Consider the following 16,905-nt stretch of genomic DNA (forward strand, 5'->3'; position numbering starts at 1 on the left):
TGAAGTCCTTTGAAAAGTAGATACACAAATTAGTCACAAATCCTTGGTATATGTTGTTTTAGTAGGTAGATAAGTTGTTATATTGTTTTGATTCTTTTTAAACAATGAATGGTAGTACTGTGCCCTCCCTAACTCTTAATTTCATTGAACTTTTAGATTTCAAAAATATCACTGCATCCCATAGAAGATAATCCTGTTGAAGAGATTTTAGTTCTGAGCCCAGAGGATCTTGAAGCAATCAAGAATCCAGATTCTATAACAAATCAAATTGCACTTTTGGAAGCCCAGTGTCATGAAATGAAACCAAATCTTGGTGCCATTGCAGAATATAAAAAGAAGGTATGAATAAACTATTACTGAATAACCAAAAATTCTTTTTTTCATCCTCAGCCTAAATTGTGACCTTTAATTTTATATAATTAAAAGTGTTCTCATCTCAAATTTAAAACTGAATAGCTATTTATTCTCACAAAAATATTCTTTTCATAGGAAGAATTATATTTACAACGAGTAGCAGAATTGGACAAAATTACTCATGAAAGAGATAATTTTAGACAGGCATATGAAGATCTCCGGAAACAAAGGCTTAATGAATTCATGGCAGGTTTTTATATAATAACAAATAAATTAAAGGAAAATTACCAAATGCTTACTTTGGGAGGCGATGCTGAACTGGAGCTTGTAGACAGTTTGGATCCTTTCTCTGAAGGAATCATGTTCAGGTTTGTAACTAAATGCTGAGTTTTGGATCTTCCTATTATATCACACTAGGGGCCCAATGCACGAAATTCGTGCAAGGGGCTCAGCCCTCACATCCCCAGCTTCGTCCGGAAGGTCATTCGGCTGTCCAGTCTAATTAGCATATTATGCTTTTATTATTATAGATAGCTCTATACTTTCTCCAGATTCTTAGTATTTTTTAGGGTTGGGATGTGAAGATTAAAAAATACACAACTTGTTTTGTTAGGTGCTAAATACTAAATTATATATTGGCAGTTTTAGAGCATAAATTCCGGGCAAACAACAAATATTTAATTTTACACATCTTTTTTTCTTAAATCTTAGTCATTTCAGTTTAACATCAGGATTTTAAAATTGCAGATTAAAAATTACATTGGAAATGGGGGAAGAATAGCAAAAAAGTACTTATTAGCCTGCTGTTCTAAATCTTAAAATTTTGGTAGATGTTCCTATGGGTTAATCCTCCAATAACGGTTTTATATATAAAATTACCCCAAAAAGTTTTGAATTGTGAAAAGCAATAAGTTAGAAATTCCCAAGGAAGGTGGTTATGGACTAACGAGATTTTCTTATTTCAGTGTTCGGCCACCTAAGAAAAGTTGGAAGAAGATCTTCAACCTTTCAGGAGGAGAGAAAACACTTAGTTCATTGGCTTTAGTATTTGCTCTTCATCACTACAAACCCACTCCCCTGTACTTCATGGATGAGATTGATGCAGCCCTTGATTTTAAAAATGTGTCCATTGTTGCGTTTTATATATATGTAAGTAATCATTTAGAGGTTTTTACCCTAAAAACTTTTATGCATTCATCAGATATTACACATGGAATTTGTTGACTTATTACTTCATTCATTCAGATATTGCACATGGAATTCGTTGACTTATTACTTGTTGAGTTTTTTTCCAAACTATTCTCTAACTCTATGTCCTGGCATATCAAAGGAGGCAAAGTCCTTTACTTGAACCAAATATTTCCATTTTGGGAAAGTAAAATATAAGTTGATAATGTAAATTAGTAGCAGAAACACAGCTAGAATCTTCTGTCTCTGCCTAGATCTTTTTTTAATTGATTTCAGAGAGGAAGCGAGAGGGGGAGAGAGAGAGAAACATCAATGATGAGAGAGAATCATTGATTTGCTACCTCCTGAATGCTCCCTACTAGGGATCCAGCCCACAAACCCAAGCATGTGCCCTGACCGGGAAACAAACCATGACCTCTTGGTTCATAGGTCTATGCTCAACCACTGAGCTGCACCAGCCAGGCTAGATCTTTTTTTTTTAACTAAGACTTCTAAGCAACCATCTTTCCAGATATCCTCAAATTCCTCTCAAATCCAAATACTCTTTCATAAATTATCCATCCCATCATTCCTGTTCATTTTAATTGTAAATATTGTTAAATGTATTGCCTAAAATAGAAGTAAAGCTTAGATGTTTATTATATGATGTACCTTTTAATATTTAATATTTATAACTTCTTTCTTTCTTTCTCTTTAGGAACAAACAAAAAATGCCCAGTTCATAATCATTTCTCTTCGAAATAATATGTTTGAGATTTCAGATAGACTTATTGGAATTTATAAGACATACAATATAACAAAAAGTGTTGCAGTAAACCCAAAAGAAATTGCATCTAAAGGACTGTGTTAAACTTGTTTATACTGAAGATTCGTCGACATGAATCAGCATAGACTTTGTGTATTGTATTACTGATTTTTCTATTTGTAAAGGATTATAAACTGTATAATATTCATATTCCTAAACTTGATCATGTAAACTGCCTTCTATTTTATGCTGTTACAAATCTAATAAAAATATCCTGCCTGCTTCTAGGAGATTTTAAGAATCTGACAATTTTGTAAGCAGCAGACTATGGAGAAAATAAGATACCTGGAGTTCAGGTTACTGCCCTTTTCCCCCATATTGCTACAATTAGAGTTAAAAGTATGTTAGTTAACATTCAAGCTCTAAACTAGTTCATGTTATCAAGATGCAGCATACTCTCGTGGACCTTTGACCTACAGTGGAAAAACTTGCCAACTTCTAATTTATAAATTCCAAAGGCATTCCATTTAATAATTTAGACAATCACTATTACCCAAATACTGGGAGCATATTTTTTATGAGTCATTTTTATTTATTAGGGTGAGAATTTAGTTTATATGCTTTTCTAAAACTTGGTGTTTAAAACACTTGCAAGAGCCGAAACCGGTTTGGCTCGGTGGATAGAGCGTCAGCCTGCGGACTGAAAGGTCCCAGGTTCGATTCCAGTCAAGGGCATGTACCTTGGTTGCGGGCACATCCCCAATAGGGGGTAGGGGGGGTGTGCAGGAGGCAGCTGGTAGGTGTTTCTCTCTCATCGACGTTTCTAGTTCTCTGTCCCTCTCCCTTCCTCTCTGTAAAAAATCAATAAAATATATTTTAAAAAAACAAAAAACATTTTCAAGAGGGCCAGCAAACTGAGAACATCTGAACACGACCAGGATATTGCATACAGTGATGTAAAGAAGAAATACCTGCTACAGTTGCTTCATAAAAAGAATGAAATATATATGGGTTAATGTCTTCTGTGTAAATGGAAATTAAGATGGAGGACTTTTTGCCTGCCCATTGCCAGGGTTTAGGGCCATTTTTGTTGTTTGACACTGGATTAGCTCAAGAACTATGCTACTGGAAATAAGTTGGCAACCATTTGGTTTTCAGAAGGCATTTTGGTATTGAATCAGAAGTCTTTGCCCTTACTGTTCAATTTCTATAGATCTTGATCTTGAGGACTTATGAGATAATTAGCTCATTATTCAGTAAAGCATTATTTAGGTAGTAAAAATCCAACAATGGTCTGTATCAACAGCCATTCAAAATGTAAATTATGTTAGTGTGCATTTAAATAAAGATCAGAAACAAGTGTGGTCATTTGTTTTTTAATTTTGTTTATATATATAATTTTTATTTCAGAATGGAGAGGGATAGAAATATCAATGATGCGAATCAAATCATCTGCCACCTGCACGCCCCAAACTGGGGATCAAGCCCTCAGCCCTGGCATGTGACCTCCTGGTTCATAGGTGAACATTCAACCACTGAGCCACACAGGCTGGCCTGTTTAATTTTAATTGCATTGTGGAAAGAAAGGCATGGCCTCATTTGGATGTGTCTGGAGTCTTGGAAGCTTGATATCCAGTTCTCCTACAAATGGACCTTCAGAGCTTTGTTTGGAGGCTCTAGCAGGGGAGCAATTGCTTGTATACCCCTTGATAGAAAAACTCTGGTTAAACCTGCACAGCTTTGGGAGAGAGATACATGGAGTGGTGAGGAAAAAGACCCGTGCCTAGCTAGCCAGACCAGCCGACTCAACCCTGCTGATCAACAGGGTGACATGTCACAGCCTGGTCATTTGTTTTTAATCATGGAAGGGAAAAGTAACTTCAAAAGGCTATAATTATAATCAAGTGCTTTTTCATTAGTGAGAGTAGAGGTGAATGGAATTAAGTATTTTATTACACTTTAAAAGTGCATGATACCCACCCACAACCCATATGAAAAATCCAAAGTTACCACTCGAGTTTGAGTGCCTTAAGACAATATAAGTAAAATATAAAGAGTTTATTAAAATACATACTTTTGTTATATGTGAAACTTAGAAATATTTTAATATACACTTTAAATTTTACAATCTCATCTTCCCAGTAAAAGTACAAAAGAGAACAGCATGTTTAAGAATCAGGCATAACTTAGAGATACTGTGGGCTCAGTTCCAGGCCACCCACCAAATACAATAAAGCAAATATTTTTGGTTTCCTAGTGCATATAAAGGTTATGCTTAAGCTACACATACTGCAGTCTATTCAGTATGCAATACCATTATATCTTTTAAAAATACCTAAATTTAAAAATGCTTTATTCCTAAAAAACGCTAACCATCTGTGTTTTCAACAAGTTGTAATTCTTTTGGTGCAGATAAACTTGACTCAGGGTTGCAACTAAACCTTCAGTTGGAAAATAAAAAAACAATGTTCTGCAAAAGTGCGATAAAACGAGGTATGCCTGTACTTGACTATATTCATGTATACTACATAAGTTTTGTCTACTAAAAACTGGCAAGAGTCTCCCATATATTACATGGCCTTGGACAAATTACTTTCTGTGGCTTTCCACCTACAAAGTGGGGGGGGGAGGGGGGGCGGGTTTCCATACCTACTTCAGAAATGTGAAATTACTTGACACATTTCAGTGTTTATTAATATTTACATGTATTTAAAACTACATGTTTTTGTGTTATGACTAATGCTTTAATCAAAATCTCAAATGTTCTTCGCCCACACAGTAGTTAATAGTGTGAGGCATATTATGATGCTGGTCATAAACACACCTAGCCAGCCATCTTAGTGTTGGCTCTCTTTTAAATAAAATTCAAGAAAATAATATTAAATTGGTACTTTAGCATTAGCATAAAGGAATGTTTGGCCAAAAAAAAATGTTAAGTTTTTAAGACAAATGCAGTTAACATGTTGATATCTAAATCTGAAGAGAATGGAATACATAACATTTCAAAAAATTTTTATCCAAGAACTTAGTTGGCAACTGAACACTACACAAAAGTTAAATATAATCCTAAAGTAACACAAACCACAGAATACTTTCTTAGGAAATGTTGCTGTTTGTTCCCTAACAACACTTACATTTTCAAAAGCAATAGCATTATTAGAAATCAATGTTGACAAACATCTTAAGGCTCTTAAATCCATCAAAAACAATGTGTGGATCCAGTTTGTTTGATCAAAAGCATCTTTAAGCAAACCTTATCATTTTAGATTTTGCTGCTTGATTTTAAAACCTCACCATTATTTGCCCATGCAAAAGAAGCCACATCAAAAATAAGTGCATAGGTACTTTCCAGATTTTACCATCTTTTATTCTAAAAGCTACTATGTGTGAAGAACTGCAAAGTCAATCACTACAGCCATATTAATGCTCAAAGACAATATTGGCAAAACAATGTTTAAATGCCACAGCAATATTAAGTCAACCTCTCAAATCCATGAAAAAGGATAATACTCAAATCAACTAGATTTTAGATCGAAAACCAGAGACACTGCTTCATTTCTGACACATTTCTATCCAACAGAAACATGAAAGGTTTAAAATATTTCTATATATTTGTTGCAATTCTAATAAAGTTTAGTTTGCTATTTTATTTATCCATGCAACCCCAATTTCTCCACTTAGCAATGGTTGTTAGTCCCTGTTTAGAAAAAGCCTATATGAATTTAGATTTGCATTTTCAACGAAAGACTATTTTCCACATGAAATCCTTCAGTAAATATAAAGTGTGATATAGCATTTTCTTTAAACTGTGCAGATTGTTAGATAAACTTTGGTAAACAGATAGAGAGACTTCAAAAAAACACATTGAAGTGATTTCATTTAAAAAGGTTATTATGTGTTGGTTAAAAAAGAGAATCAACATCAGTATCACTGAAATTAGTGTAACTATGACAATATTTAGAATCTTAAAAAATTCAACTTCCTTTTCATCAGCAGGCCAGGAACAAGGCATCCTGGTTGAAGAAATTTTCATTTCAGGAATGAGAAGTTTCTTAATTTGTCCAATTTCTGTTATGCTCCAATCTTCTTTCAATACTTGGCTTACTCGAGGATAAATTTCAATACGTTGGACCTCGGGAAGTGGACTTTGTTTCAAGATCTGCACACGCTGACGGACATCATCAACTTTTTCAAGAAATTTAAGTGGAGACTCTTCTTGTAAAGATGTTGTCAATGTCATTAATTCAAGCTGCTGCTTCCTCATTTCTCTTATTCTTTCAATTTGTGGAGTATATTCTTGATTAATCAGATTGCCTACATCAGAGAGAGCAGTTAGGAAATTTTTTTTTTTCTGTTCTAATATATCACTAAGCTCCTTAAAATACTGGAGAACAACTTCTTTATCACCTTGAACCATTTTCTCCGAATGAGATTTTTCTTCTTCCAGCTTTTCAATAAGACAAGTAAGGTCTGTCCAGTGTGTGTCAGTTAACTGTTCCAGCAGTTTTTGAGGCGTGTCCTTTTCTTTCAGATAGGCACTTTGAAGATCATCTATAGGATGACCATGATGTTGGCCTATGGTAAGGCAATGACCACAAACTAATTTTTTATCTAGTAGACAGTAAACATTTAATGGTTGCCTGTAATGTTCAGGGCAAGTGACAATATCTGGATGATCTTCTTGCTGGTACTTTTCAATAATAGCCCTTAATGCAAAATTAACAGGTAAAGATTCAATACCAGTTGAAGCAATTTCAATAATACTTCTGCAATTAGGGCACTTTAGTGGAATTCGTAATGGTCTCCATATATAAAAGTTACCAGATGCCTGAAGAACATTTTCCAAGCAGTTTCTACAAAATGTATGAGAGCATGGTAGTACACGAGGATCTTCAAAAATACTATAACAAATGGGACATGTTAACTCGTCCTCAAAATTGTACATTTTCTGTCAAGAGAAAAAAGTATTTTAAGTACATATAACAAAGATAATTGCACATATATAAAGTCTTAGTTGTTACCCTCCAAATTGTTAATATACTTTACTTGTCATTTAAAAGAGGATAATTAAGATATTTACTAAGATTTTTTTAATGTAATGCAATATCATCTTTAAGAGCTTATTTGGGACAAAAATCGTGCTAAACAAAACAATTCTAATTAATTTGTAATGCTTCAAATTGAAGTTATTTAAGTTTGTTCCTATGTAATGAAGATTGAAATTCAGTGTTCTGTTGAAGTCTGCTTAATGATTATAACTGTTCTATGAAACTTCTTACATTCTAAAATGCTAAAATAAGTTAGGCTTAGCAAAATTATATTCTTTAATTCAAAAGAATTCATGCTCTCAGTTGGCTCAATCATAGTTTCTACATAAATTTCTCTAGTAACACTTATTATAAATTTCTTAGCTTCTTAAACTGGACTGGTATGCTTACATAATGCAATACTCTAAAGTAATTTTATGTTTTATTTATTTGTAATTTTGAGAGCATGTTTATTAAAGCTGGAGACAGCGAAACAAGGACGGGCTTAGGATAGAAGAAGCAGTAGGAGAGAGCCTAGGCAGGCTGCTTTGACTCTAGAAATGTCAAAGTAATTTTAATTTGAAGATTTAGAAGAGAAAAACATTTTTTAATTGGTCCTTGCAATAAAACATCAGTTTCAAAAATGAAGTGTGGTAAAAAAATTACTGACCACTAGAATATGTGTGGTAAAGAGTACCATTAGTCATTCTCCTTAATGCAAGAAGCTGAGCAAAACAGTTCAGAGACCCCCTCTGACACAAGTAACTTGACCTCTTCGCAAGCTATTACTGACATTTCCAACAAGCCTACATGTTTGCACCTTATCACCTCCTTTTAATACTCCTTTGTATCTATCAATGCAAGCCACAGTCCTCAGGTCTTACTTAACCCTGATACAGAGAAAAATCAAGTCACACCACTGTTTCAAGAACCTTGAAAAGCAAAAAAAAAAAAACAAACCCAAATGTCATTCAGGTAATTATCAAATCCTCCTCTATAAAAAGATTAATAAAAGTTTGAGAAAACAAATTATACTTTCACCCTGGCCGGTGTGGCTCAGTTGGTTGAGCATCGTCTTGTGCACCGAAAGATTGCCAGTTCTATTCCCAGGCAGGACACGTGCCCAGGTCAAGGCACATGCCTAGGTTGCACACTCAATCCTCAGTAGGGAGTGTGCAAGAGGCAGCCAATCAATGTTCCTTCTAACATTGGTGTTTCTCTCTCTCCTCCCTCCCACTCTAAAAATCAATAAAAATATTTTTTTAAAAGAAAACAAATTATACTTTTAATAAACATAAAAACCTCTTTAGGCTTTTTAGCTATCTATGCTCCTTTCACCATTTTCAAAACCAAACTCATTCATGCTTCAAATCTCAATTTAAATTCTTATCTCCTGATTAATCTCAGCTAAACTGCTGCACTTCCACTTCACAGCACTTACCTGGATTTTATTTTGTAACATTTTTCTACTCATTGGAATGTAAACCTGCAATAAGGACAGAAATTGTGGCCAAGCACAAAATGTGACACGTAGTAGGCATTCACTCACAAGTAAACACTGCCTCTTAAGAGACTAATGTCAGATCTTAGTTTTTTTTGGTTTCTTTAAAACAGCAAAACCTCTACTCTTAGGAAAAGCTGTAACAGTTGAGTACATCAGAAAATACACTCCATTCAGACTGACCCATATTCAGAACCCTAATAAACCAGGATGTGTCACACAGAAACTAAGCTTCAACTGTGAAACATTCCAGGAAACTAACGTAACTGGGCAACACTAGAGATGACACTCACTGCACATAAAGTCAAGTGAGTACATGTTGGGGAGACTTTATGACTCTACCCTGTCTCTACAGAGAGCTCTGAAATCATACAGGACCACCAAAGAAAAACAACACGTTTCTCAGAGTATTTCAGTGATGTCATGAAGGGACAGAATAGCACGTAACAGGGAATAAAACTTGAGCAGTGGACATATATTCAATTTAGATTTAATATTACAGCTATTTAATGTTTAAGTACAAAAATTATCCTTGAAACAGAATGCAACCTTTCCCTCCAAAGCCCTATATTTGTCAAAAGCTACAAAACATTTTCTAAGACCCCATTTAGGGAACCCAAAAGCTCAACTTTCTTTCAAATGAGGATATTAACAATACTGTAAAGAAAATATCTCCTGAGCTCATATAAAAAATGGAAGCAAATATTATGGTCTCAAAGTTACTTCCATAATACGTAAAATTTTAAATAAAATTTCATCAGAAATGTGTGAAAAACTTGAAGATACAGAAATCAAATTGTACTCTTGGACTACCCTCTTCTTGCTGATTTATTAAGAACTAATTTTAGGCAACAAATTCATGAGAAGTCAGATACTGAGAAGCAAGCCTAGTTGACAAGAACTATAAAACCAGGAACTTTCTGACTCTGGTTGCTGCCTGAGAAACAAAAGATATATAGCTGGTTATCATTTAGAAGCTAGTTCTTCCAGGAACTAGTATGAAATTTTATGCACCAGAAATTTTCCATAACCAGCCTAAACTCTTAATGGGAAGAAAAGGAGCAAGAAACTTAAGCCATGTATATTTTCTAGGATAAATATGTTGGATTTTAGCTATGCTGTATGTATGTAACAACACTGGACCCTATAAGGCAATGAAGCAATGCCTTAAATACAGAGATGGGCAAAAGTTTGTTAATAATAATAAATAATTCAATAATTAATGAATAAATAATAATACAAAAATAAGTTTCGTGTACTCACAACTGTAAACCTACCTTTGCTCCACCCTATATTCTCACGGAAAAAATGGCTTTCAACCTAAAATTCTATACAAAAACTAGAGGCCCAGTGCACGAAATTCGTGCAATGGTAGGGTTCCTAGCGGCTGCCGACTGCCGGCCGGGTACTCCCTCCCTTCCCCCGGCCAACCCCGCCCCTAGTCGAACTCCCAGACAAGGGGTCAATTTGCATACTACACTTTTATTATATAGGTAACTTTTCAATGTTGACTAAAATAGTTTTGACATGATAGTTCTCAAAAATAAACACGCCCCCATCCTCCCTCTCCCTCCCTCTTCCTCTCTCTCTCTCTCTTCCCCTCTCTCTCTCTCTTCCCCTCTCTCTCTCTCTCCCCTCTCCACCAGATGAAGACCCAAAAAGAAAATGGCCATCTGTAAACCAAGAAGAGAGCTCTCGCCTGCTCACCCCCAACTGGCCCCCTCTGCCAGCCTGCTTGCCCCCAACTGCCCCCCCTGCTGGCCTGATCACCCCTAACTGCTGCTACCTCGGCCCCGCCACCAAGGCTTTGTCCGGAAGGATGTCCAGAAGGTCTCCCAGTCTAACTAGCATATTACCCTTTTATTAGTATAGATCAGTGGTCGGCAAACCGCGGCTCACGAGCCACATGCGGCTCTTTGGCCCCTTGAGTGTGGCTCTTCCACAAAATACCACGGCCGGGGCAAGTCTATTTTGAAGAAGTGGTGTTAGAAGTTTAAGTTTAAAAAATTTGGCTCTCAAAAGAAATTTCAATCGTTGTACTGTTGATATTTGGCTCTGCTGACTAATGAGTTTGCCGACCACTGGCCTAGATACTAAGCAAATACAAAAAGAAATCATTAAAAGAAATTAAAAGTGCTTGCTTCTGGACTGCAGGAATCAGGAGCGGAGAGAGTGAGGGCAGAGAGCTGCTTTTTTTTATTATTATTATAAACTTAAAATACTGATGTTTTAATTTCAACTATTAATATGCAATTAAAAATATAATAAAATTTTAAAGAAAAAAATAAAGGCAATAAATACTACAAACATCCTGGCAGAAAAGTAAGATACCTAAAAAAGGAGCACAAAAACATAATGGTCTCCAAATTCTCCTTGGGGAGACTATAATTTCCAAAGATGGCCACAAAAATTATCACCCACATATGCTCTTCTGTAATGACTTTCCTGGTACTCCCCCATCAACAGATAAAATCTATTCTCCCACCCTCCAAACCCCCCAAAAAATCTAGACAGGACGTGTGTGACTGCTCTGACCAGCAGGACACAGTACAAGTGATGCTGTAAGCATTCTGGGTATGGCCCTTAACTAGCCTGATAGGTTGCTGCCTCTTAGAATCACAAACCGCTGAGTGAAAAGTCCAGGCTACTCTGCTGAGAGAGGCCAATTGGAGAAGCAATGAGGTGTCAAAACATGTAAGTGAAAAAGCCATCTTGGACATGCAGCCAGCCAAGTCTTCAGATGTTGGTTACACCTCAGCAAATAACCAGAACATCTCTCCAAAGCAACAAGGAATCCTAGAAGACAATGTAGCAATGCCCATAACCTTAGAATTCTATACCCAGCCAATATGTAATTTACTGACGTGAAACAACAATAAAAATACTCTCAGGTTTTAAAAAAATTCTAGAGAGCCTACCTGAAGCCATACACTTTCATTACCAAAGTGATATACTTTCATTAATCCAATATAAAATGCTATTTTCCTCCAATGAGTACTAAAAGCCCAAGTAAAAATCGATAATTAGTTCAAGATTTCCTGCTTCTCTTTTAAAAGTCACCAAGAAATATGAATATAAAAAATCGTTTCAGGAAGAAACCTGAGGCTACATCATCTAGTAACAGATTATTTCACAAATTTCTCGTGTTTAAGTATCAAAAAACACATTTTGGAATTTCTAAACTTTTTATGCAGTCTTTCTCCTGAGGACTGATTTCCTATGGAGTCTCCACAATGTCTAACCAGCCTGTTATGGATGGGTCAGCACTGGCAACAAATGATGGAGAATTAAGCAGTACCAAAAGTATCACTGCCCATTCTCCTGGGCAAACAACATTTTTAAGTTTTAATTCACTAAGGTGTCCTTGCCTTTCATCTCTAAACATGAGTGGATGTAAAACATCCATTACGTTTTACAGTCACTAAATATTTACCACATTAGAGAGTTAGGTGACTTGCTCTAGGACTGACAGGGTGAGTCAGCTGTAACTCTGGAAAAAGTGCCACCACCCAGATTGGGGCTCACAGCTTTGTGGCCCTAACTGATAAAAAGCACATTTCATGCAATTAAAGGCTTACTTTAGAAATACTACAATTGCGCCTCCTATACACATAGGTTACATTTTTTAAATATTTTTGTACATATAAATTGTACAAAACAGTAAAGGATCACCATAACGCTTTCAAATTAAAAAAAAAAAAATCCCATCGTCAGTTCTAATTTTAACTCTGCATATTTGTGCTGTTTTCCTGCATGTTGGCATCAACCTGTTTCCCCAAACTAAAAAAAAAAAAAAAAAAAAAAAAGATGCAATTTAACCAGAGAGTAAAAATTTTCTGAAAATCTATTTTGTATCCACTTGATTGATCTCCCAGAGCTTACCTGCTTTGTTGATCTTCCTAGTTTGAAGACTGAATATATTTTACCTTGTCCAACTTTTCCAGATTCTCTTATTCTTTTTCTAAAATCAAAAGAATTTTATTTTCATGTTTCTGAAGTTACATTCTAAAAAAATATATAAATAGGAAACCACAAGGATGGTTTCTATTTCACTGTCTTTGATGTTTACCTTCCTCTTGCCACATTGTGTGTGTGTTTTTTAAAAAGTAGCGAAAGGTATCAACAGTTGTTGCAGCAGCAAGGAAGAGGTATCAGGTTTACCTTGAAAGTCCCCATTATTCTGCGCCCCAATAAACTGGACCTCTTTCACAACGTCAAGTATCTCCTGGGCTCTGAGAACTACCAGCCAGCCGTGGAGATGGCGGGGCGAACGTTCCCGGTCCTCTCGGGTGGCTGAGAGGCGGTCAGAGGACAGGAAGCACCCGCGGCCCTGAAGCTTTTGCCCGCTGAACGCGGTCCTCAGTGACTTAGTCTGTTCCCATCCCTGCGCCCGTTTCTCTTTCTGTTCCGCCATGAAAACGGTACTGGGAGGCCCGGGTCACTTTTCCTGAGCGCACCTCGGAACCGAGGGTTCCCATCTGTAAAATGGGCGCACACACACCTCCCCCTGCGAAGCCCTGGAAAGAACCTCTGACGAAAGGGCTCCAAACAGCAGGGCCCGTCCCTTTCCCGGAGGTGGACGGGAAGTCCTCCCGGGCCTCCCCCTCTGTGCCTGCACCGGCTCGGACCCCCGCGAGGCAGCCCCGCTCCGGGGAGGGAGTCCCGCTCTGCTCCCCGCCCGCTCCACGGAGGACCTCTCCCTCCCAGAAAGGCAGCTCCGGGCAGGAGAGGAGCGCGAGCTTCCCCGAACTCCCCCGATGCGACCGGAGGGAAGGACAGATGCAGGACCCAAGCCCACTCCCTCCATCACGCCCCTCGACTCTCCTCCACACACACACCCAGGACTGCAGCCTCCGCCACTGGGAAAGGAGAGGGACCCAGCGCCGCCGCCTTCTCGAACCCGAAGGGACGCTCCCTGCACTCACCCGGCGACGGGCAGACGGGCAACCTCACGCGCCAGCACGGAGCTCGCCGGCCTCCACGCGGGCGCCGAGACCTGCCTGGCTTCCCCGCCCTCCTCCGCCCGGAGGGCCTCCAGGTGCCCAGACGGGGCGGGGCTTCGCGGAGCCTCCGACGCAGGTGCCGTCTCCCGGCAACATTCAATTGCGGGGCGTCGGCCAATGGGAAAGCGCGCGGGGCCGCCGTTCGAAAGTAAACGGCCGGCGGCGCCTGCGGAGGCGGGGGCGTGGCCGCCAGGGATTGGCTGGAGGCCCAGCTTTCCGCGCCTGCGCACTAGGTGCGGGCGACCTCAGGGAAGCACAGGCGGCGCTGGGCTAGTGGCGCTTGGGTAGGGGGCGCTTCCGGGAGCCGCGGAGCCCGGATGGCGCCCGTGGCCCCGGGAGAAGTGGGGCCAAGCGGCGGCCGACAATTCATACAGGAACGATTCATAGGAATATTTTTTTACGTGGAGCCTTGGACGTCCATTGGCACCTCGCAGGTTCCCTGCGCAGGGAAGTCTCCACCCGCCCGGAAGGCACGCGCACGCCTGCGAGGTCGCGCCCCGAGCCCGGTCCTTTGTTTTCGGAACCGGGACACCTGGCCCTGCCCGAGCGCGGGGCGGGCGTGGGAAGAGGGGCCTGGATCAGTTAGGATCTCTTGTCCTTAAAGAGAACGCACCCTGTGAGAGCTCGTGGGACCGCGGGGCTCAGTAGGACGAGCTCCTGCTTCTCTCCCTACTCTTCCCACCCCCGTGTTTTCCACTTGAAATTACTGCACAGAATTCGTGACTTCCAATTCCGTTTCTCCACGTTACTGGTTCACCTTCTTAACCCCGCCTAGAATCAGGAAACATGCACATCAGTCGTCCTTTTCCCTTTTTTCTTGAGAAACTTGATCCAACTGTATCTCAAGATACTCTCATCATAGCTTCCCTCTTAACTAAACCTCACCACTGCGCTAAGGAAAATGATGAGCGTTGCTAGACTGTGGATGGCAGTGCATTCAGGTCTTAAGTTCTTATACATTAAACTAGAGGCCGGTGCAGGAAATTGGGGGGGGGGGGGGGGGGGGGTGTCCCTCAGCCCAACCTGCACCCTCTCCAATCTGGGACATCCCTCTCACAGTCAAGGACTACTGGATCCCAACCGCTCACCTGCCTGCCTGCCTGATTGCCCCTAACTGTTTCTGCCTGCTAATCTGATCACCTCCTAACCACTTCCCTGCCAGCCTGATCTACCCCTAACTGCTCCCCTGCTGGCCTGATTGCCCCTAACTGCCCTCCCCTGCTGGCTTGGTCACCCCCAACTGCACTCCCCTGCCAGCCTTGTTGCCCCTAACTGCCCTCCCCTGCTGGTCATCTTGTGGCAGCCATCTTGTGTCCACATGGGGGTGGCCATCTTGTGTGTTGGAATGATGGTCAATTTGCATATTACCTCTTTATTATATAGGACTAGTGGCCTGGTGCATGAAATTCATGCACATTAAAAGGGGATTAGTTAGAGGAAGTAATTTAATATTGCTGTTTGCCCTTTATAATAGAAGTGTCGGAGATGAAAGAAAATTAGTAAAATGTATATGAAAACCTTCCTCCTGTTAGAGTCTGGGGCGCACCACGGGACCCAGAGTCAAGTCCCCACCCACCCACATGTGCCTCAAAATCTCGTGAGACCCAGACCCGGCCACCCTTCCCCCACCCCCACCCACCCACCCATTGGGCTAGATCCAAACCCCGCCAGTCCCACTCTTGTCAAGCTCTGCCGGGCAGGGGGGGCGTAGCTTCAGGTCCCCTGGCCCGGCACCAGGATGGGGGGGCGTGGCCTGAGGTCCCCCAGCCCAGACCGGGGCAGGGAGCGTGCCTTGAGGTCCCCCGTTAAGCCCCGCTGGGTAAGGGGCATGGCCTGAGGTCCACCATCAAGCCCCACCAGGACAGCCTCAGGTCCCCCAGCCCAGCACCAGGAGGGGGGGCGCAGGCTCAGGTCCCCCGTCAAGCCCTGCTGGGCAGGGGGCGCGGCCTGAGTTCCCCCGACCCAGCACTGGGGGCACGGCCTGAGGTCCCCTGTCAAGCCCAGCCAGATGAGTCGCTGTGGGGTTGCCTAAGCCTGAAAGGATCCTAGCACTCCTGGGGGTTGCAGGAAGAGTCAACAGGCACACTGCAGGTGCGCATTCCCAGGGATAGACTGAAGAATACATCACAAAACTCCAAAGTCTCCAAGGAACTGCAGAAGAAGCCCCACCCCCTACGGCAAAAAAGTCCACTTCGAATATCACCCAGGCCCAGAGACCAAGAACTCAGCTTCCATAGCCTGGGTCAGGTGAGAACTTTTCCTATTCTCCACCAGCTGCCCAGTGCAGGAGGGATGAGGAAGGGCAGGTTGTTGGAGGCGGGGGAGGGTGGAGAGCAGGGAATTTAGAAAGAAGCCAGCCCTGTAGCTTCCCCAGGAAGCAGTAACCCTCCGTATCTGCAGGAAAGGGAGTAGCTACAGTTTCGAATGAAGTTAGAAGCTTAGACAAAGGGACTAATTTATTAAATGAAACTGTGTTTTGCAATTTTAAGGGGACTCGGGACTTTGCATCCAAGGTTATTAGATGTTCATTTTAAAGGGACCTCAAGAACAAAATTAAAGTTGCTATCTAGTTGATATGTTCTTGTTCGCATTGCCAGTTACATTGTGTTGAAAACAAAAGTCACTCTCTCCACCACCTGTTGATGAACAATTGGAGATTAATCACCCTTACACAAAAGGATGTTTGTTATGGTGGGACAATGTTGGCAGAGATGGGTCCCAGTTTGTGATGGCTTCAGCCGGCAGCTACTGTTCCCCACATGCTGCCATTGCCCCCCACATCTCATTGGACCTGTCTTCTGATTGCCTTTTCTCAGGAGGCAATACTTTGTTATCTATTCACTTCTCCATAGAAAATAGCTTAACTATCTATAATAATAAAAGGGTAATATGCTAATTAGACCGGACATCTTCCAGACGTCATTCTGGACATCCTTCCTGACGAAGCAGGTGCCCAAGGGAAGCCAGCCCAGGTCCCAGGTGCCTGAGGGCGGCTCGAGGGAAGCCAGCCCGAGTTCCGGGTGCCTGCAGGTGGCCCGTGAGAGGGAAGCCCAGGTCCTGGGTGCTGGAGGGAAGCCAGTGCTGGCA

The 16,905-nt window shown here is 40.8% G+C and overlaps 2 protein-coding genes across 5 annotated transcripts in view; one reads left to right on the top strand and one right to left on the bottom strand.

Annotated features, from left to right (window-relative positions):
* SMC4 (structural maintenance of chromosomes 4) overlaps nt 1-3,608 on the top strand; it is a 36,370-nt gene extending 32,762 nt beyond the window's left edge. For all 4 annotated transcript variants that reach the window (XM_079766450.1, XM_079766451.1, XM_079766453.1 and 1 more), the window contains 4 exons: nt 157-339; nt 490-722; nt 1,320-1,503; nt 2,240-3,608. In XM_079766450.1, coding sequence (XP_079622576.1) covers nt 157-339; nt 490-722; nt 1,320-1,503; nt 2,240-2,392 — 753 coding nt within the window. In that variant the 3' untranslated portion in view covers nt 2,393-3,608. The remainder of the gene's footprint in view (nt 1-156; nt 340-489; nt 723-1,319; nt 1,504-2,239) is intronic.
* A 140-nt stretch (nt 3,609-3,748) lies between these two features.
* TRIM59 (tripartite motif containing 59) lies at nt 3,749-13,858 on the bottom strand. Its single transcript, XM_079766458.1, has 3 exons — nt 13,741-13,858; nt 12,698-12,776; nt 3,749-7,235 (listed from the first exon to the last, which is right to left on the bottom strand). The coding sequence occupies exon 3, from the start codon at nt 7,230-7,232 to the stop codon at nt 6,024-6,026; it is 1,209 nt and encodes a 402-aa protein (XP_079622584.1). The 5' UTR covers nt 7,233-7,235; nt 12,698-12,776; nt 13,741-13,858; the 3' UTR covers nt 3,749-6,023.
* Between the last annotated feature and the right edge of the window lie 3,047 nt (nt 13,859-16,905).

This window comes from Cnephaeus nilssonii, assembly GCF_951640355.1.
Source record: "Cnephaeus nilssonii genome assembly, chromosome: 3".
Classification (NCBI taxonomy): Eukaryota; Metazoa; Chordata; class Mammalia; order Chiroptera; family Vespertilionidae; genus Cnephaeus; species Cnephaeus nilssonii.

Coding starts and splice junctions, on each gene's coding strand:
- TRIM59 (XM_079766458.1), bottom strand. CDS start 7,232: ATGTACAATTTTGAGGACGAGTTAACATGTCCCATTTGTTATAGTATT.